Below are 22,387 nucleotides of genomic sequence, written 5' to 3'. Positions count from 1 at the left end.
TTTTGCTAAAATATTGCTGATAAGGAATGTTTCCCCTCTTTATTTTCAAAATAAATATTTATAGCACTACAACATTCTTCCATTTAAGAAACTTTTCCCTTTTATAAAAAATAAAGAGCTTAAATTAGCACAACTGAGAATTAAAACAAAATGAATATGTTTATAAGATGTCTATCACCTCAAAGTTATTAGTGAATGACTATTGTCCTGTGATAAATAAATTTGGATAAATTACCATCCATACCAAAATTATTTTGAAAAAAGATGGATGGGTTGCAAATGAACATGTGGCCATTCACTCAGAAAAAAATATGTGTGAACACAGTAATCTATATCTAAAATAACGAGTTTTGCATTAAATACCTGCAAAAGAAAAAGAATCTACTGAAATCATCAGGAGTTATTATGCAGCTTTTTAAAATGCAAAAACAGCATTTTTAAAAAATCTTTAAATACTACTTTTTTTGTTGTGAAATAAATATTACATTAAAATGCTGGAGACTGAGCTTTGATGCCTGGTACTCATTGCTTAACTTCAAGCCAAGTCTGAGTGGATGTCCACTATTATTTCAAAGAACCCTACCGGACCCCAAAACACTTCACAAGTGGATGAAGGATCTCTTCCTCTTTTCCTTTAACTAAACTGTCTTTCGTAGCCAGGGCATCTGAAATAATTTCTTACCAGATGCCTAAATCGGTAACAACCATGAGTCCTACATGTAACGCTCCCACTTTTGAAAGGGGGCGTGCACACCTAAAGCAACGAGTTTGGTAAACAGATTTTCGTCGGCAGCGTGCGCAGTGTGCAACGCTTGAATCCCTGCGCGGGAATACGATTCATTCATTCAGCCATGATTTATTGCCTCCCTTCGTCCTAGTTCCCCTCTCCTACTCTATTTTCCGTTCTTGAGCTGTTAAAAGGCTGAGAATTCCTCACGAGGGCCGAGCGGGAGTGACGTTGCTGAGGAAAGAGTCGGCATGAACTGTGCCCGGTTCTGTTTTTTTCCTCATGCTTTAGATGGCGGTGCGACCTAAGAGCACGACCCACGTTAAACTTACTAGACTTTTGTCGGAACGGGTTTCCGTGGACGCTGCAGTTCCTCTAAATACTTTTCTACTCCCGATTCGGCATAAATTTGCTTTAAGTATGATTTCTTTTTGTTTTTCCGCGCCTTCCATTCTGCGCGCTTTCCAACCCTGCTGCACGCGCTTCCTTTCTCAGCGCCGGAGGGAGGCTTTTCTCAGCCGCGTGTGTTTGTTTTGGGGAGGCCGAGCGGTACCTTCGAGCGATACCCCCCTTCCCTTGCCCACGGTGGATTAAAGCACAGCAGGAGCTCCAGCTTTTCTCCTTTTGGTAGCGAGAGGCTGTGGGAGGGGGAGACGCATTTGATCAATCTGCCGGAGGAAAAAAGAGAGGGGAGAAAATACCGAATTTGCCCGGAGGCGCTGCTCATCTCCTGGTAAGGAGGAGGAGGAGGAGGAGGAGGTCGTGGCAAGCCAAGAGACTCATATGCCCCTCCCCTCCCCCTTCTTTCTTTCTCTCCCTTCTTTCAGGAAAAGCGCCTCGGTTGGGGCAACCGGCTTCCGGCAGAAGAAGGTGGAAGTAGAAGGCGGTTGTGGCGGCGGCTGCTTTTATGCCTTGCCCCAAACAAGGGACTTTTCTAAAGTGAGGAAAGCGGGCTGGGTGTTGGGAGTGGGAGGTGCGGCGATCGTGGCAGCTACACTCTTTCCCCCTCCCGTAGGATTGCTTCGCCCACTCCCTAGCGAGGCGAGAAGGCATCTCTAGATGGCTCCTTGCAAGTTGCCTCTCTGTGTGTGCGGGTGAAGCGCTTGCCCTCGGCTTTTATGTGGCTGAACCGGGCAGTCGTACAATCCGTCTTCTTCCACGTCTTGTCGCAGCTGGATTCTACCCATCGCCTTAAAGCCACCGAGGAAGCGGGATTCGCTTTCTTTCGGGAGCTCCTTGGCCATCTACGTCCTCTGGACCAGCCCAATCAACTGTCAACTGGAAGTGAACGGGGGCTTGTTTCGTCGTTAGACCTGCCCATTGGAGTTCTCCCCTGGATCGCACCGCAGGAATTCGAGGCTCGAAGAATTTGGAAGCCTCCTCCTGGGTGGATTTGTTTTCTAATACGCTTCCCTCAAGCCCTCGTTTAACTTAAGTTACGTTTGACTAAGACGGGGGGAAAAAACACAACACCGCACGATCTTCTTCACAGCCTTCCTTTCTTACCGTTGATTTCTGCTCTGGACGAGCATGAAAGTGGGTGGGGGAGCTTGGAGGTAAGCGCCTGCTTGATGGGTTTTGATTTCTCCCTCCTGGATTCTCCTAAGCGGAGTTTGGCTTCAGCAACCAGGAATCTCGATTTCGGTTTTGCTTGTTGAAACCTTCCTATACGCACACATCCACCCCACGCGTATGCAAACACACATTATTCCCCGTTGTTGCGCTGCTGGACTAAGCTCGTTTTTTGGCTTCACGAGTAGGAAAAGAGTCAGTCGTGGACGAAGGAGACGCAGGCGCTTGTCTCCCTTTCTCCTAGTCTGAATGAAACCGGATCGGCAGAAAAAGTGACTTTACAGTCGGGATTTAAAGGAAGTGAAGTACGGGGAACGCGGTGGAAAGGGAAGGTCGGCGCACCCGAGAGGCCAAAGAGCGCGCAAGCGGCTGAAAAGGGGCAGTTGCTGAGGGGCGCAATGGCGAGGATTTGGAAAGCGAAGGTGGTGGTTGCTGGAGCACTTTTACTTTTGCAGTGCTTGGCTGACCGGGTACAATTCATCGGAGCCATGAAACCTAAGCAGAGTCTCGGTAAGGAAAGAAGCGTGCCTGGGAGGTGCTGGTAACCCTGACCAAAAGAGGGTGTCTTCATGTCGAGAGTGAATTTTTCGCTGTTTAAGGTTGCGTTTGTCCACAGTGGGAAATCATTTCTTATCTCAGGGCTTGGGGCTACTAACCAGGTTTGTTTGATGCCCCAGGGTTTCACCTCAAAGCAGAGGAAACATGTCTCAGCCAGTGGATTTATGTAATATAAGTGAAGCGTTTTGGAAGCATGTGCAGACTTCTTTTCTCTTGTTGGGTAACAACAGGAAGATTCTGTCAAGTGTGACAATAAAGTTTTTGGGATGGGACTGGGTAGAGAAGATTCTTGAGGCAGAGCTAGGAAGTTTCTGGAATGACAGAACTATTAGCAGGCTTCCTTCTGAATCTGGCAGGATATCATGGTGTGTGTGATGGAACCACAGTTGGATTAGGATCCTGGGCATATCCAGGGAACTTGTTTCTCAGCTGGATTCCTGTCTCACACACTTCTCTGGATAGTGGGTTCAAGAACATTAAGGGACTACTCAATGGTGTGGGTGTGATCTTGCATCCTGAGGAAGGTAATTTTAGATGAGAGGAGTTGGATAACATGGTAGCCATGTCTCTGAAGCTAACAATTGTTACTCATTAACAGGATGATGTTATCCCACCTTTGAACAGTGGGAGTGTTGGAACAATTTATGCTATTTTTTCTGGGAAAAGGTACTTCACCTGTTGAATTTTTGTCTGCTTGGAAAGATTTTTAGCACGACTGTTCAATATCATCTTTGTTGGGTGTTTAAAGCAACCTAGAATTGGGAAGAAGTTGGTTCAGAGCTACAATTCACAGTGAAACTTTCTGGATGACTAATGGTTAGTGGCTGTTACCCAACTTCACATGCTAATTATGAGAATAAAACTGGGATGGTTTCTTATGCAAGCTGCCTTGTGGTTTATAAGCAATAGTGGTAAATGAAGCACAATTAAAATTTTGGAGAGGGGAATGTTATGTGTTCATGAATCAGTGTGACCACTTTTGATTTTAAAACAAATTTGTGAAACAGAAGTTGAATGGACTAACTTTTCCAGGTTTTATGTGCTGAGAACAGCATTGTTTATTGAATGTTCTCTTTTATCACCCAGTCATTCAAAGTACAGAGCAGGAATTAATATCCTGCTTGCAGTAAGAATTTGGAATAACCTCCAACCCAATGTTTGACTGCCAAAGAGCCACAGTCCATCCCACTTAAAGAGTAGGAAAGATAAACACAATTGTTCAATAGCATTTCGATATCATAAAGTTGCACTTGCAGGTCACTTTGACTGAAGAGCACCAAGCTGTGGAAGACTGGTTAAAAACAACCAGTTCCCTCCAGAGACTACAACCCCCAGAATTCAAAACCAGCGAGGCTTGCTGGTTAGAATCTTAGCAATTGAAAATATGCCAGGCAAACTATTTGCGTTCTTAGAACACTATGGATATTACATTTCTTGTGATATCTTGTGATATACCTCAGTCTGTGTTACTACGAGCACACATTCTCACTGAAACTGTGAATCTTTACCTTCCTAATATGAAGAAAAACTGTGTTTCAGAGCACCTATTCCTCTTCTATGTGGTCTGCGTTCAGCTCCATATCTTTTTTTTTAAAACCTGCCATTCTGTCGAAGAAGATGAGAAGAGGTTTCATTATCAAACATACAGCCAGAATCTCGTTCTCTGGCTTCCTGTTTTTCTAGGGTGCAAACAAGAGTTTTATTGACTGAGGTAAATATGTACTACAGTGGTGTGGTTTCAGAAAGTTGTACATTCTTTTCAGATAAAGCAATATACTGTTTCCTGCCTTTTCATTTCCTTGATTGGGAGCAGTTTTAAGAAAATGGGAAAGAGTTGTAGAAAGATCTGTTGCAAGCTTCATCAAAAAATGTAATCTTTCCCTAGCATTTAACCACACAGCTGGTTGGGTGATAACGCACTCTACAGGAGATTATGCCCTGTGGTCTCATCTTCCTGAGTTACTGTGTAACTGCAAAAATTTTCCACATTTATACAAAAGCAAACTGTACTGAGCACGGCCAGATTTATCCTCTAATAATTGCAGGGGATGGCATTCTTGGTTTACTGTCAACAAAGGTAACCCAAAAACTAAAGGAATGTGACAAACACGAAATTTGTGAATAAAATAATTGTATTTTGGTAGGTTATATTTGTATTACATGCACAAAAAGAGAGAGAACATAAAATTCAAGAACTACTGTAGTTCTCATATACAATCGCCAAATATTGTACATAACATCGGTGAATGGATAAAGAAAACACATTTTTAAAAAACAAATTGACCATAGGAGTGAAGAGGTATGTGTGTGGCAAGGTGACGGGGTTATTAGCTCATGGTGTCTTGATTTTTGGCCCCTTTTATTTGGCTTTAGGAGTTGAGGGGATTTAAGAGGTAACATGGATTCTTTAAAGCCTTGCAGGAATTTAAGCATGTATTTTACTCATTAAACATTTCTGGAAAAATTAGCCTATTCTTATGAAACATATTTAAGGGTTGAAATAGATATTCCTCCTTATTCTGAAGCAAAAGGCAGTGATTGGGGATTTTGTAGGCCCACAAAGGTGCAAATTTCATACCTAGATAGTCTAATTCAATTCTGTTGTAGATTTCCTTGGGAATGTTTTTTTGCTTTTTCAGTGAAATACGGTTATATTCCTTGGCGTTATGCTATCTGGGTGTCAGATCTATGTCCATTTATTCTTTTTTGTAGAAAATTATTGGGTTAGTGGAAAAAGAAGGTTGGCAAGTGATATATATCGGCCTTCCCCAGCCTTTTCGCTTTCTAGAACGGTTGGACTACAGTAACAAATCATTCTTGGACAGCAATATTTTGAAAATACTGATGAAATATATCACACAGGAGAATAAACAGGTGAATATCATCAGACCTCTATACTGTGTGGCATTCTTGTATCCATTAATATTGACAGCTGCTTTCTCAGTGGATTTCTTTTTAAAGTTGTTACTTTCTGTTCACTGTACCTATACAATTAACAAGGCTACCTGAGAAGTGCAGGATTTTACTGGGATTTAAACTCTATCTCCTAAATACAGCATCCAGTCATTAATGTCACCATTATAATATGAAACTAAGTGTAAGCATGCATGCCCTTCATTTCACTCATTCACTCCTGGTCCTAAAATAGATGTTAACACTTCAGAGTGGTTTCAATCATCAATTGTTCAAGAACAACTAATCACTGTGCATGGGGGGGTGGGGGGAGGAAATCCAATAATCATCATCCAATCATAGCGTTTTTGCATTTTCTGTTATTTGAAATGTGTTTTCAGTCAGAAAAATAATGTTCCTTGGTGTTTGCTCTTGAAGTTACGCTTCAAGCCATATTTTGCTACTTAGAAACTAAGGATAGCTTTGAATATATTACTATAATTGCATTTTTGTAAACTAAGGAGAGTTCAGACATATCAACACCTGGCTGGTAAATTGCTGGGAAGCTGCTCTGACCTTTCCAAATGAGAAGAAAGCAAAAATATTTCTAATAAATCAGTTAAGTCGAGAGTAGTGCTTTGATTTACAATAGTTCATTTAGTGACCATTTGATGTTACAACAGCACTGAAAAAAGGGACTTATGATCATTTTTCTCATTTACGACTGTTACAGCTTGCCTATTGTCCTGTGATCAACATTCAAATGCTTAGCAGCTAATTCATATTTATGACAGCTGCAGTTTCCTGGGGTTATGTGATCATCTTTTAAGACCTTCTGACAATCAAAGTCAATGGAGAAGCCAGATTCACTTAACAACTGTGTTACTAACTTAACAATTGCAGTGATTCACTTAACAACTGTGGCAAGAAAGGTCATAAAATAGGGCAAAACTCACTTAACAGCTGTTTCGCTTAGCAGCAGAAGTTTTTTGGACTCATGGTTCTAGCTTGAGGACTACCCATATATTAGTTCAGCAATTAAATAGGTGCCAAAAATACTATAGAATCAACAGTTTTCATGTAATTGTAAGGCAGAAATTAGGAAACAAGATACTTTCATAGAGAGATTTTACAGATATTTCCAATTTTAGTACAGCAGATAAATTGATATATTTTAAGTACAGACTTGCTGATTGGTTGTGGGTAATTCCCAAGGCAGCTGTATTCTTTCAATTCTTTAATTTAGAATATGTGTGAAATTCAATAAATAAAAAGCGACCATTTATACAATACAATAAATCAGAAGATTGTTTGTGATTTAGGCTCTGAAAACAGGCATTGTGATTTATAAACTTTTATGACATGTGAATCAATCCATTGTGATTAAACCATGGCATTGTAACCATTCTTAAAATAATTTTGCTGATAAACTATTGGGTAAAAATTTTGTGTGGGCTCTGATAGAAAAACACATCTTGAAGATGAATATTGGAGAAGATTGAATTACAGCATTTAACCTACAAATGAACTATGGAGTCACCTATTCAATCCATGATTTTGCTGAAATTTGATTGCTTATCTCCTGTACTTATTACCTACATCCATATTTTTTGTTCCTTATTGGCTTAGATTAAAAAAAACAACCAATAGCTTATTTTATGCCCTTCAATATTGCTTAGTACTAGTAATTACTGGAAAGTGACAAGTGTGTGCAGAAAATTCCTTAGCTTCACCAAGAATATCTTAACCAGCAGGGCTGGTTACTCTTCTGGTTACTTAGAGAACCTACTGCTATTTAGAACAAGTGAAAATAATTTTTTAGACTGATTTGGTACATCAGTGCCTTGAGACAATGAAATGAACTTTTAAGCATGTACAACCTTTACCAAATACTTCAAGTTGAATCAATTGGACAATTTTAATTGCCAGTTCGGTTAGATTAGTTCAAATTACAAAACCAGATTAAAAAAATAGATTTATTGCAATGCATATCTAAGCAAGCTCTTGGCTAATTTTCAGATGACTTCTTCATACTTTCACTTCAATGGTAACATGTTTTGCAAAATAGTTTGCATTTTTATCTGCAAAGTACATGGTACCCTTCTCTTGTTATCTAATATTTTGTACAATTTTGTAAGATTTGCAAAGTCACGTCTGTGCTGTTTGAAATTAATACTGTTGTAATTTTAAGTTAATAATGTATAGAATAAGTCATACTTGATTTGGTTTGTTTTTTGAGATAGTAATTTTTAACAATATTACAATATTAGCTTCTCTCTCTCTCTCTCTCTATATATATATATATATATATATGTATGTATATATATATATATATATATATATATATATATATATATATATATATATATATATATATATATATATATATATATATATATATATACACACACACACACACATATTCAAAATTTACCACTATATCTTAGGAGTCCAGTCCCTACTATGCCACATGCCTAAGTCTTTTTTGCTGTCTAGCATAAAATAGGCTTTCAAACTTGTTATGGCCATAAAAGTGGCTTTTCCGCTTATTTATGGAGCACTGCACATTACTTTGGTAATAACTGTGTTTAAAATCATTGGATGCCACAGATTTTATCATACTCTTGTATACTGCTGTCCTTTTCATGAATAAATAATACCAGATTTGAGTTAAGGCTGATGAGATACAGAGAGAAAGATTAGCTGCTCTTTGTGGTTCAGAATTGTATGATTGTAATTTGTAAGTAATTTGCTTAAAAAATGGGCAGGAATAGAATAATTGTTATATGTAAATAAGGGCTAAGGATCTATACAGTAAAAACTAAAAACATGAAAGAAAAGAAGGTGTGCATATAATTTTAGGATTTGACAGATGATAGATTACTCCAGTAGACTTTGAAAGAAAGATAAAGGAGAAAATCAGGAAGTTAGATAATTACTGCAATAATGAATTTGGCTTTATTACAGTATTATTTTTGTGACCACTGGTAAATATTGGCATAGCCTTTCTAACTGTGTGCTTGCCATACTTGTTAGGTTTTTAACACATATCTGTTAGTTGGGAATTTTGGAAGTGGTAATGCAAAGGCTTGGAAAATAGAAGGCTGAGGAAGATTGTATAAGCACTTGCAGATTATTATTATTATTATTAACATTTTGTTATTTAACAGAGGTGGAATCATTTGTGTAAACTTCCATCATAGCAGATCAATGATAATATATGAGATGAGTTGAAAGTGATAGCTAAACTTAATAATTTCTCCCTCACAATTGTAAATCTAATAAGCTTAATAATACCCACTGCTGCAACAGCACAGGCTGCTGTAATAAAATATATTTGTTCATTAAATTCTATTGATTTTTCATTTTGCAGAATTATAAAAAAATTCAGTTTTGACAGCAAGGACTTTGCAGGTCACTTGACTGTGTCTTGAGATAGAATCTTGTTCCCACAGAAATCAGTGGCCACTATTCCCTTTTCTTTTACAGGATGGGATGTCTGTTTCCCTATCTCTTCCCTTTAAGATTATAAATTTTGTGCTGGCACCTCACCACACCAAGATAACACTGCAGTGCAGAGAAAATGGTATGGTTTAAAAGAGAGGAGCTCCCTCTTACTGAAGCTTTAGTGTGTTATCTTCAGAATAAAGGAAATTAACTTTTAAAAATGCAATCTAAAATATACAGCTTGTATATTTTAATCAAGAACTGTATGATAGCAGAGTGGGATTGAATTCCTACATCAAAATAAACTATAATGTGCCTTGATGTTTTTTGGCTAAATACAGTTTAGAACTGATAGTGATTTATAAACCAAGGTTCATGTCATTGCACAATTCGAGACAGTATACATATTTATAAACTATAAGTAAAACAAACCAGACCTTAGTACCATTTGAAGTCTGAACTAAGCCATGACTTTTTATCTGCCTGGTCTGTTCTGGGAGGGGAAGCACTTCCATGTGGTAGAGTGAAGCAGTGAAAACAGAATGAAGCTACTTAACTGTTGATCCTCAAATTACAACCATGGAGTATGATATTTTTTTCCATTGTGATAGTCATAAGTTGAGGCACCCATGAGACTGGACCCAATTTCACAACTTTTTTCAGCTGTCATTAAGTGAATCAATGGATTACTATGGGCGGTTTTTTACCAGAAACTCCCCAGCTGCTGGATATTGGCAAAACACATTGAAAATCGTTTTCACATGACCAGAGAATGCTGCAACCAGCAGCAAAGACCAGCTACTTGCCAAGTGTCTGAAGTGTAATCATGTGACTGCAGGGATGTGTGCAGCCATCAGAGCACTGAACCAGGTTATAGATAGCTTTTGGAGTATCCATTGTAACTTCAAATGGTCAGTAAGCAATCAGTCATAAATTGAGGATTATCTGCAGTTCTTTTAATGCCACATTATCAAATCTTATTTGCTAAATTTATGAATGATCTAGAATGTTATTTACACATTGGAATCTGCACTTTTTCAGATTTTAATACAAGTTTAGTAGTTATTTTAAAAACAGATAAACTGAAAATAATTTGGGGATAAGCACACAGAAAACAGCATTATAACCAAGGAAATTGCTTATAAAATGTGTGCTGTGAAAAATAATACAGTAATGGGTACCCACTGAGATTATAAATAACTTTATTGACATATACACAAAATTTACTTTTTATTCAGAAAAAGTATCAAGGATTGATGATCCTGAGCTCATTTATTTCCCATTAAAATAAATTTCAGATAGTTGTCTTGAGAAGAATAATATGACTGTGACTTGAGAGCAAAAGTAGAAAATTTGTAGTCCTAGAAGATGTTTGATTACATGTTACTACCTCTCTACCACTGGTCATTCAGCTGGGGCAGAAGGGAATTGTAATACAGCAACATAGGGCCCCAGGTTGTTTACAGGCAGACCTGCTTTAAAGAAATAGAATAATGGAATGGTGACTATATGACTATGAGAGCCAGTTTGGTGCAGCAATTAAGGCATCAGGCTGAAGACTAGGATTTCCAAGTTTTCTATGAGCACAAAGCCAACTGGGTGAACTTGAACCAGTCATTTTCTCACTTACTCCTAGGAAACAGACCATGTCAACCACTTGTGAAATCTTTTACTACTTGTCCAGGTAGTAATCAGAAATCAACAGACTCAGCAGTGAAAAGAACTAGAGAAGGGAAGGGAAGCAAAGGGAAGGGAGGGAGGGAAGGAAGGAAAAGACTTTATTGCTGGATTTTGTTGTTCAACTGCTTAAGTCTATTAAAATGAATGAGTTTAAATTTACCCATCTCCGTGCTAATCACTCCATCAAAATCCATGTCCAATGTTGGATCATTTTCCTGTGCTTGCTTTCATATCTCAAGGCAGAACATATGTATGCTTTACATATAGAAGTTCCCAGGCTCAATGCTCCTCTTCTTCATTCTATGTTCTAAATCTCTGAAGATGATGTTTGTTCTTCTCCACCTGACTTTTCTAATAGGCTGGAGACATTATGAAAACATGAACTGAGTTTGTCCCGGAGTATGCAGAGCTGTCAAAATATGCAAGAGGAAAACTGAGATATGAAATATAAATTTTGAATGAAGTAATTAATTTGGGGTTTTTTTCCCCTCAGATATTGCAAATCATTTGAATTTCAAGCATGGGTAATAATTATGTCCCTCCAATGGGACAAAGAAAGAATGTCATGGTGGAATGTATTCCATGGACAAGTGCTAGGCTTAAGACTGAAAAAAAGTTGTTTGGATTCAAATCTAGCCATTGATGAAGTAAACTCAGTAAATTTAAATTAATTTTTGCAAATGGAAGTTTTATTGATTTTAACAGTTCTACTTTTAGGAAAGGTTTGCAAATAGCATAGTGTATCTGCTGTGTTCCCCCAAAAAAGGCAGTAGGTCTTATTTGGAGGATGTCTTATTTTTTCCCCAACACCTGACTTGCCTCGTGGTGGCAGCACCAACAACCCCATCCAACAGGAGCCTGCGTAGCCACTGGACTACTTCTGTGACTGCTCATGGCAGGAGGCCAGATAGTTGCTGCCATGAGGTGAGGCAGGTGGAGGAGGGGGTGGAACTGCCCAAGCACCCCATAGGCATCCAAGTACTTTTTGCCCAGAGAAATGATGGAGATGGAAGCTTTATCTGCTTGCAAATGGGTTGGTTGGAAATGGAGTGAATCCCTCAGTTTCCAACTGTCCTATTTGCAAGCAGACAAAGGTTCCAGATTCTCTGTGGATGAAAAGTGCACAGCACATCTGGATAGCCTGCCTCCCTCTCATCTCTGCCTTCACACTGGACTTACCTACAAGAAGCTGGCGGGCTGTGGCTGCTGCCGGACACTGTGGGCTCCTGTGTGTTCACCACTTGTGCTGGCCATGTGCACCCACCAGGCTTATTTTTGGGGTAGAGCTTAGGCCCATCCCAAAAATTCAGGCTAGGGCTTATTTTGGGGAAAAACAGTACATGGGCCTTACTATGCCCTAGATTTCTAGTTTGGTCTAGTGATTAAGGCCAGGAGATTATGAATTTTAGTCCTTTATTAGGCATGAAAAATCAGTCAAGTGATTTTGGGTCAGCTTCTCTCTCCCTCAGCCCAAGGGTTGTTATTGTGGGGAAACAGGAGGAGGGAGTATGGAGTGTGTTCATTTTCCTGAATTTTTTTTTAATAATGACAGGATATACATGCATACATAAATACATACATGCGTACATATAAATTAATAATGTGTAACCTTCTTGTCCACATCTAATGATTTGATACAGAGGGGTATTTTGTTGTTGCAGTTAGATCAAGAGACATAAAGCTTTTTAACAATTATGTGGTAAAGGTATCAGGGATCTATTAGTAGATTCAGATCTACTTTCAGCCATCCTGTCTTCAGTCTGTTGAGTATTACTGGAAGCTTGAATTTATTGAATTATATTTCGTGGTAGCAAAATGTCTGAATGGTTTGCTTTGCCACTATTGCTCACTAGAGCAGGGATCTCCAACCTGTGGGCCACGGCCTGGTACTGAGCCATGGCCTATTGGCCACTGGGCCATGGCAATGGCTGGTGAGTGCACACATGTGCGTACAACCTTACTTGCGCTAGCACCACCATGCGAGTGCTAGTGCTTTGTACTTACATGAGAGCGCTAGTGCTGCCTCCAGAATCACACGCACTAGCGGCCCATTTGTGCATGCACGTGGGCACTAGCAGCCCATTTGTGCATGTGCATGGGTGCTAGTTGCTTGTTTGCGCATGGGTGGTAGCAGCCCATTTGCGTACATGTGTGGGCACTTGTGGCCTGCTTGCGCAGGCACACAGGCACCAGCACTGCTGCCAGCACCTCCATAGCACCTCCATGTACATTTGTTCATGGGTGCGTCCACACATTTCCTTGCTCCTCCCTTTCCCTCTGGGCTGCCAACCTGGAAAGATTGGGGAGCTCTGCACTAGAGGGCAAAACAGATGTCTCTAGCAAACTAATAGGATTGTTGTTATAATAATAGAATAATTTGTTGTGTATGTAAATAGTTAGCAATAAGCCATAGAAGATATTGCAAACACTGTGCAGCTTTGCAAGGTTTAAAGCGGGAAAAGAAGGTGCAATCATTGGACGCCACAACCAAGGAGCGGGAAAACAGACAGTTTGTATTGGTTACAGTTCAAACGCTTTCTCTATAAAAGGGTTGCAACATTTGACATTTGACAGTTGACTTTGTGTATTCAATAAACTCGTTCAGTGTTAACCACTCTGAGTCCTCGTCAATTCGAACCAAACAACTGGCGACGAAGGTGGGATCGACAGAAGACCAGAGATTAGGAAGAATTGTCGTGAAGGCGGCAAAGTCTGAGCGAGTCACAGTCAACCGAGCGGCCGCGGCAGAATAGGAAAAAAAAAATTCTCCGAATGGCGCAAATCGGGTCATTGAAGGAATTTGACCCTAACTTCCCCGAAGATTGGGAAGAATATATTGGTCAGGTCGAAGGATTCCTGTTAGTGAACGGAATCACCGACGACCGAAAAAAAGCGGCGGCACTTTTGACAATTTGCGGCACACCGGTCTACAGAGTCGCTGTCGGGCTGTGCCAGCCACAACCAGTCTCCAGCGTGCCCTATGCCGACCTCCTTGCAAAACTAAAGGTGCACTTTACTCCCCGAAGGTCCGAACTTTTTTGGCGGCGCATCTTCGAGAAGAGAAATCAGAGACCGGGGGAATCCATACAGAAATTCGTCGCTGCCGTTAGGGAAGCCGCAGTTCGTTGCAAATACGATAATTTAGAAATTAGGATTCGGGACAGAGTTGTGCTAGGCTTACGCGATGAACAATTACAAAACAGAATAATCGCCAAACCTACTGGCGATTTACAGGAAGTGCTCGACGAACTCCTAACGTATGAGTCTACCGGGTATCGCGACCCCCCCCGCAGTAGCATGGCGACAGCACCTGAAATTAACCAAGAGGGCTATGTGGACTGCGGGGAGGTGGATCAGCAGTGGGAGGAAGAGATCGCCGAAGTCTCCAGGCGATTTGGGAAGATGGCACCCAGACAACTTAGAAGCGAAGGGCCCGAACCCGGCCGCCGGCAACAACCCGCAACACCGCAGAGACCACCGACCGGGGCACAACGACCGTGGCGGGACACCGCAACCAGACCGCGCGACAACGACACCCAGAACCGATGCGGCAGCTGTGGCGGCAACCATCCCCGCGCTTCCTGCCGATTCCGCACCGCCAAGTGCAGGGCTTGTGGCAAGACCGGCCACATCCAGGCCATCTGCAGAAACCGCGTCCGGGACTCCCGTCTGAATGAAGTCGATGTGTGGCCAGAGGGTAAGGTAACCCCCAATGCTAGTGGCAAGGAGACCCCTAGATCCCGGGCGAAATTTTCAAACCCAGGGGAGGTGGCCCGAGTCAATCGGAAAAGGCAGGGAAGGGGGCACAATTTTCCGGACGGAAAATTAAAAATCACAGTCCTTCTGCAAGGGGTTCCTTGCAGAATGGAAATCGACTCTGGGGCTTCAGTGTCGATAATTTCCACTGAAACCCTGAAAAAAATTGAACAACTAAGTGGAAAAAGAATTCCACTTAGCCCAACAAATATTCAATTAATGGACTTCCAAAAAAGTCCAATAATCGTAAAGGGAAAGACCAGCCTTAGAGTTAATTTTAAGGGATTTAAGGGGGTCTTAGATGTGGTAGTTACGGAGGGGAATAGGACTAGCTTAATAGGGCTTAATTGGTTTCCTGCCCTGGGAATTTGGATAGGGGGAATAAATTCTGTGATTAAAAATAAGACCCTCGAATCCGTCTGCAAAGAATTTGCAGACGTATTCGATGGATCTCTAGGCAAGTACAAAGGGCCCCCCATTAATTTTAACCTAGACCCCTCAGTAAATCCAATCAGGCTAAAGGCCCGGAGGGTACCTTTTGCCTTAAAAGAAAAAATCGAGGCCGAGCTCGACCGGCTTGTAGGCCTCGGAGTTTTAGAACCCGTTGAGGGCGGTTTATGGGAGACGCCGATCGTCACACCCCTCAAACCCAATGGGGATGTGAGGATCTGCGCCGACTATAAAGCGACCCTCAACATTGGAATGAAAAAGCATGCTTACCCGGTCCCGACGGTGAAGCAGGTCCTCGCCACGATCCAGGACGCCGCCATCTTCGCCAAGCTCGACTTGGCGCATGCGTACTTACAGTTGACTGTTTCCAAAGAGGCTGCAGAGGCGCAAACAATTGTTACCCACAAGGGGGCGTTCCGAGTCCACAGACTGCAATTTGGGATTGCAGCTGCTCCAGGCATCTTCCAAGAAGTGATGGAGAGGACCTTAAAGGGCATACCTGGAGTATGCCCTTACTTTGATGATGTCCTAATAGCTGGAAAAGATGAAGGAATGTTAGTAGAGCGGCTGGAACAGGTACTGGGTAGATTTAGAAAGGCTGGATTAAAATTAAAAAAGGAAAAATGTAGCATAGGGGTTAAATCCACTGATTTTTTGGGGTTCAGGATTGACAAAAGCGGGGTCCACCCTACCCCTGAAAAAATTAAAGCAATAAAAGGGGCTCCTGAACCAAGGAACAAGGCTGAGCTACAGGCCTTCCTAGGCTTGGTAAATTTTTATCACACTTTTGTGCCACATAAGGCTGCCATTGCAGAACCACTGCACAGGCTTTTAGATAAGAAGACCCCTTGGCATTGGCAAGACAAGCACAAAGTGAGTTTCCAGACCTTAAAAGATATCCTTTCCAGTAGCTCAACTGTAACCCACTTTATAGAAAATAGACCAATCTACCTGGCGTGCGATGCTTCGCCTTATGGCGTCGGGGCAGTAATCAGCCATTTAGACACCCAGGGAATGCAAAGACCCATTGCTTACTACTCCCGCACACTAACCAAGGCAGAGCGGAACTATGCTCAAATTGACCGGGAAGCTTTAGCCATAGTGGCAGGAGTTAAAAAGTTCCACGACTACCTGTATGGCAGGAACTTTACAATCCTGACAGACCACAAACCCCTGCTGGGACTGTTTACCACAGATAAACAGACTCCCCAAATTATGTCTCCCAGGATGCTGAGATGGTCCATTTTCCTCTCAGCATATTCATTTTCCCTCCAATACCGACCAGGTAAGGACATGGGTCATGCAGACGCTCTTAGCAGATTGCCCCTTAGCACAACAGAGGAGGACCCTGCCCCAGTGGGACAAGTAATGTCCCTACAAGATATTCCTGATCTGCCCCTAACTGCTAAAGACATAGCGGAGGCAACCAATAAGGACCCCATCTTAAGGAGAGTAATGGCCTGGGTCATGAGCGGTTGGCCCAACGCCAACCCAGACGTAAAATACAGTCCATTTTTCCGAAGGAAGGATGAACTATCAGTTCATATGGGTTGCTTACTTTGGGGAACTCGTGTAGTAATCCCAGGAATCCACAAATCAGCTATTCTATTTGAATTGCATGAAGGACACCCTGGAATAGTAAGGATGAAGGCCTTAGCTAGGAGTCACTTGTGGTGGCCAGGATTGGACCAAGACATTGAGGAATGCGTTGCCAATTGCCATCTGTGCCAACGTTCCAGGCCTGAACAACAACACATCCGCACACATAAATGGGAGTTAGCTAGGAATCCTTGGTCCAGGATTCATATTGACTTCGCTGGACCTTTCCAGGGGTTAACGTTCCTTGTAGTGGTCGACAGCTACTCTAGATGGCTAGAAGTAGTACCGGTCAGTTCAGTAACGGCAGGCAGAACAATACAGGCATTAAGGGGCCTCTTTGCCACTCATGGGTTGCCGGATTTAATAGTGTCTGATAACGGGCCACAATTCACATCTATTGAATTTCAGGATTTCCTCAAGGCCAACTCGATTAAGCATAAGACTTCTGCACCCTTCCACCCCTCCACCAACGGATTGGCTGAAAGGAACGTGAGGACCACGAAGGACGCGCTTAAAAGAATTATTCGAGGTGACTGGCATCAGAGACTAGCTGAGTTCTTGTTGGCCCAACACACAACCCCTTGTTCGGCTACAGGGAAAAGTCCAGCTGAAATGAGGTGGGGAAGAAAAATCTTGACCAAGTTGGACAGACTACACCCCGACCGACTCCAACCAAACATTGAATTTGACATTCCTAACAGAACATTTGAAGTGGGGGACTTGATTTGGGCCAGGAACTACGCCCAAGGGGATAAGTGGATTCCTGGGGTGGTAACTGAAATCTTAGGTCCCTTATCATACATCATTGAGGGGGAAGGGAATAGGGTCTGTAAAAGACACATAGACCAGCTGAGGAAAAGATCTAGTGGGTGTGTGCCAGCTGAGGGGGACCAAAGCTCAGTTAGGGCAAACAGTACAGATAACATTAGGCCTGAAAGTGGTGTAGTGGTGGGGCAAGATGACATATTTCCAGATGCCCATCAACAACAATTCAGTCCAATTGATTGGGAAATACCCCTGCGAAGTAGGCCAGTGACAACTGAATCCCAAACACAACCTAATACACAAGGCAGTACATCTGAAGCCAGTAACCCTGAGCCCAGGTCCAGTAGTAACCAGCATAGTAACCAGCAGCCAAGCAGTCAACCAGGAAAAGGGGCCCCTAGCAGCCAAAGTAACAGATACCCTTCTAGAATACATAGGCCACCAAAATACCTAAAGGACTTTGTAAAGAAATGACACCAACTGGGGGGTAAGGGGTGTTGTGTATGTAAATAGTTAGCAATAAGCCATAGAAGATATTGCAAACACTGTGCAGCTTTGCAAGGTTTAAAGCGGGAAAAGAAGGTGCAATCATTGGACGCCACAACCAAGGAGCGGGAAAACAGACAGTTTGTATTGGTTACAGTTCAAACGCTTTCTCTATAAAAGGGTTGCAACATTTGACATTTGACAGTTGACTTTGTGTATTCAATAAACTCGTTCAGTGTTAACCACTCTGAGTCCTCGTCAATTCGAACCAAACATAATTATTAATAGAATAATAATAGTCTGATCTTAGTATGATCTCTTCCATCCATGTGAATAATTATCTGGTTTACCAGTTTCATGAATTTTCAGATACTTGGCAGACAAGGTCAAATTGCTCAAGTTGCAGAAACTGAGATGCAAGAGAAGCTAATTCAGGCTGTAGGCCCCATTGGAGACATGGGCAGTTTTTCCATTTCCATTTAAACATGACAGCAGCTAAATTGACTGAATTCATTTTTGTTGGTAAGTGTATCCAAAAGTTATAGTTCTAGTTGTTTTGACTAAGGAAATATTGAAGGGTTCCCAGAATTAAATAAACAAGCCAAATAAAAAATCCATATAAAATGTTTTGTTTTGGTTTTGTAATATATGCTTTTACTCAGAAAAATATAAGCTAGATAGTTGTTCCCTAATAGAAAAATGTTTCTTAGAACTAAACTTGTGCACATAAAATAAGAATTACTTTAAAAAGAGCTATTTCGGCACCAAGTAGAATAATTTTGTGGAGAGATGAATGGATATGGTGAATTTAATAATCCTCAAAGCTATCCTGTGGGAGTTGTAACGTTTGCACAGTCATTTTGGAATAGTAACTTACAAATATTTATGCATTGTATCTGAGTCTTCAATTTCTATGAAGAATTATGCTGTGGGAATCTGTCTGCTTCAGATGACTTCAAAATTTAGTTTTCTGTTTACTTATATAGAAACCTGTGTAATGGTGATCCAGTGTGGCTAAGAAGTTAAATTAGAATTAGTGAGACCTTTAGATAAGAAAGCTGTCTTTTGGACAGTCATGTCTCTACCAGTTGATCTTGGGGAATTGTTGTAAAGGGAAAAAAAGAAATGTATGGATTTATAGCACAGTGAGCTCCTGGTGGAATGTAAATGTGTGTTACAAGCATCTATCTCAATATGACACAACTCCTTGTATCCATGCATATGTGATTGGAGTAATCTCAAAAGGACTATTTCCTTTGCAATGCCCTTACTTTTGTATTAAACTTTTGACCTCTAGATACTAGAAACGAATTTTGTTTGTATACTCTGATCTACCAGCTTAACACATATGTATGGTAGCATCATCTTGTCTCTTGATTCTTTTGTGGGGGGAGCTTCTTTGTGAACTGTCATTTTTAAACTTGGAGGGAGAAAATGTTTGAACACTTAAGAAATGATGAGTGAAACTTTCTGATGACATGGTAGGCCAGGTTAATTGCTCTCTGAGGAAATTAACTCATCCTCTTATGCCAGCAGTGTGTGATTGAGGATGACCTAGTCAGTCATGAAGCAATTTTCTTTTGAGTGCTCCAATCTAGTTCAGAGAAGGTTGGAAGCTATCAAAGTTTGGTTTGCTATTATGGTCCAGTTAGGTGTGGATTCCTTCTGCATCTTTTCTACTTCTGTATGTGGCCTAGGGAATGAAAATTAAAAAGAACCAGAGACATAGTGCCTAGCCAATGAAGTAGCCGAAGGACCACTCGGGACGACAGGCTAGTTCAACAACAGGTTTATTAAGAGCAAGACAAACATAGAATAACTTGTCCGGCTTTTATAGCCGGCAGCTGGTAGCGAGGACCAATCAGCGGTGTTCATTTTGGCGCCCTGTCAGGCAGGGACCAATCCGCGTCGTCTTTTGTTGACAGCTCCGGCTTCCGCGTGTCTTGGTGTTTTGACAGCCGCGAGCTGTCAGCGGTCGCGCCTGCGCTGTACGGTGGGTGCTTTGACAGCTCAGGCTTCTCCGTAGTCCGGCGTTTGACAGCCGCGAGCTGTCAGTGGTGGCGCCTGCGTGGTGCGAGGAACTTTGACAGCTGTCAAAGTTCCCGCGTGTATTTCTGTCAGGCGGTTTTACTTATATATACTAGGCGATGCCTTCTTATTTGTACTGTTAACATATATATACATTGAATAAAGGAATGTTTACATATATAATACACCCCTTACCCCTCCCCTGGTTCGTTTCTTCTTTCTTGGATGTTTGAACCTGCCCACTGATAGTCTTTTAGGTAGGTGGGTGGTCTTCGATTCCTGGTTGAGCGGCGAAGGGGTGGTGGGTGTTCTGGTTCTGGTTCTTCGTCTTGGTGTTCAGCTTCCTGGTTTGGGATAGGCCGCATTTCCGGTGGGGGTTGTAAGTCGGCACTGGTTGGTTGCTCAGAAGTGTGTGATGGTTGTCTGGGTCTGAGCTGGTCAATATGGCGGCGTATGTTGCCCTGTGCTTGTGTCGCTACAAGGTATGAGATGGGCCCTGTTTGTTTTATTACTGTCCCTTGGACCCACTTGTTTTTATCTGTGTATGAACGTGCCCATATTAATTGACCCGGGTTGAGTTTGCGGCCGGGGTGGGGGTGCTGTTTTTCTTCTGGGGCTGTGTCAGGGTGCAGTCTGTCGAGACGTGTTATTAGCCTCCTCCCCCATCTTAATTCTGCTGGTGATTTGCTAGTTGTAGAGCATGGTGTTGTGTGTTGTGATAAGAGGAACTGGCTGAGTCGCCTTTGCCAGTTTCCTTTAACGAATTTTTTCAAGGCTTCTTTTGTGTATCGTACCATAATTTCAGCCATTCCGTTCGACGATGGGTGGAACGGCGCAGACGTGACCAGCCTAATACAATTCCTCGTAGCGAAGATCTGAAATTCACGAGAGGTGAATTGAGGTCCATTGTCAGAAACTATGGTATCAGGTAGGCCGTGTGTTGCGAATATTTTTCGTAAGGCTTGAATAGTGGCTGTGGACGTTGTTTTCCTAAGGGGTGTGACTTCCAGCCATTTGGAATAGCTGTCCACTACAATTAAGAAACTTTGGCCCTGGATAGGTCCTGCAAAATCTATATGTATACGTGACCAAGGGTTCCTAGTAGTCTCCCATTTATGGATTGGTGCCTGGGGTGGTTCATTCCTGGTCTCCTGACAGGTGTAACACCCACCCACATACTGTTCAATTTGTTTATCTATGCCGGGCCACCACACATAACTTCTGGCCATCGCCTTCATTTTTACAATTCCAGGGTGCCCTTCATGTAAAATGTGCAATGTTTGGTCTATGTTTTTCTCTGGTATGATGACCCTATTTCCCCATAGCAGGCAACCTCTGTGTGTTGAAATCTCATTTTTTCTGTTATAATAAGGTTGGAATTGGGGTTGTGGGTTTTGAGTTGGCCACCCAGTTGTGGCCCATTTGAGGACTCTGGCAAGTATTTTATCTTTTGTTGAATTATTGGCTATAATGTTTGCAGTCAGGGGGCATTCTGGAAGTTGGGAGATTGCTAAAATCCCGCTGGCTGGGGCTGGGTCTGAGTCCCTGGTTTGTATGGGCAGTCTGCTGAGGCAGTCAGCATGGCCCAATTCTTTACCTGGTTTATGTATTAGCTGATAAGAATAGGCTGCTAAAAATGTTGACCATCTTAAAATTCTCGGGGAGAGGATTTGTGGAGTAGTTTTATTCCAAGTAAATATGCCTAGCAGGGGTTTGTGATCTGTAAATATAGTAAATGGTCTTCCATACAGATAATCGTGAAATTTTTTGACCCCTGCCACTATCGCTAGGGCTTCCCTGTCAATTTGTGCATAGTTTCTTTCAGCTTTGGTCAGAGTGCGTGAATAGAAAGCTATGGGTCTTTGTGTACCGTCCTTGAATATGTGACTTAATATCGCCCCGATTCCATAGGGAGAGGCATCGCAAGCGATGCATATTGGGGTGTCTTCCCTGAAAAGGGTGATAGTTGAGCTGTGACAGATAAGCTTTTTTAACGATTGGAAACTGTTCTCATGTTCCTTGGTCCAGGACCAAGTTGTACCTTTGTCTAGGAGCCTATGGAGCGGCTCTGCAATAGTGGCTTTGTGGGGAATGAAGGCATGGTAAAAGTTTAACAGCCCCAAAAAGGATTGAAGCTCTTGCTTATTCCTAGGGCTGGGTGCAGTTTGAATAGCCATTAGTTTTTCAGCGGTGGGGTGGATGCCCTGGCTATCAATTTTATACCCTAGGAATTCTGTAGAAGTGACTCCAATAGAGCACTTCTCCCGCTTAAGTTTGAGACCGGCTTCTCTGAGCCGGCTCAGCACAGCTGACAACCTGTCAGCTAAACTAGCTTCGTTTTCCCCGGCAATGAGAACATCGTCGAAATAGGGGCAGACCCCGGGTATTCCCTTCAGGGTCTTTTCCATGATGCCCTGAAAAATACCC

The 22,387-nt window shown here is 42.0% G+C and overlaps 1 protein-coding gene across 1 annotated transcript in view; it reads left to right on the top strand.

Annotated features, from left to right (window-relative positions):
• Positions 1-2,697: 2,697 nt before the first annotated feature.
• PLXDC2 (plexin domain containing 2) overlaps positions 2,698-22,387 on the top strand; it is a gene marked incomplete at both ends in the record, with an annotated part of 289,409 nt that continues 269,719 nt past the window's right edge. The window contains one exon of the mRNA XM_083377986.1: positions 2,698-2,809. Coding sequence (XP_083234112.1) covers positions 2,698-2,809 — 112 coding nt within the window. The remainder of the gene's footprint in view (positions 2,810-22,387) is intronic.

This window comes from Vipera ursinii (genome assembly GCF_947247035.1).
Source record: "Vipera ursinii genome assembly, chromosome: Z".
In the NCBI taxonomy this organism is placed as follows: domain Eukaryota; kingdom Metazoa; phylum Chordata; class Lepidosauria; order Squamata; family Viperidae; genus Vipera; species Vipera ursinii.
This window is presented reverse-complemented; position numbering and strand designations above follow the sequence as displayed.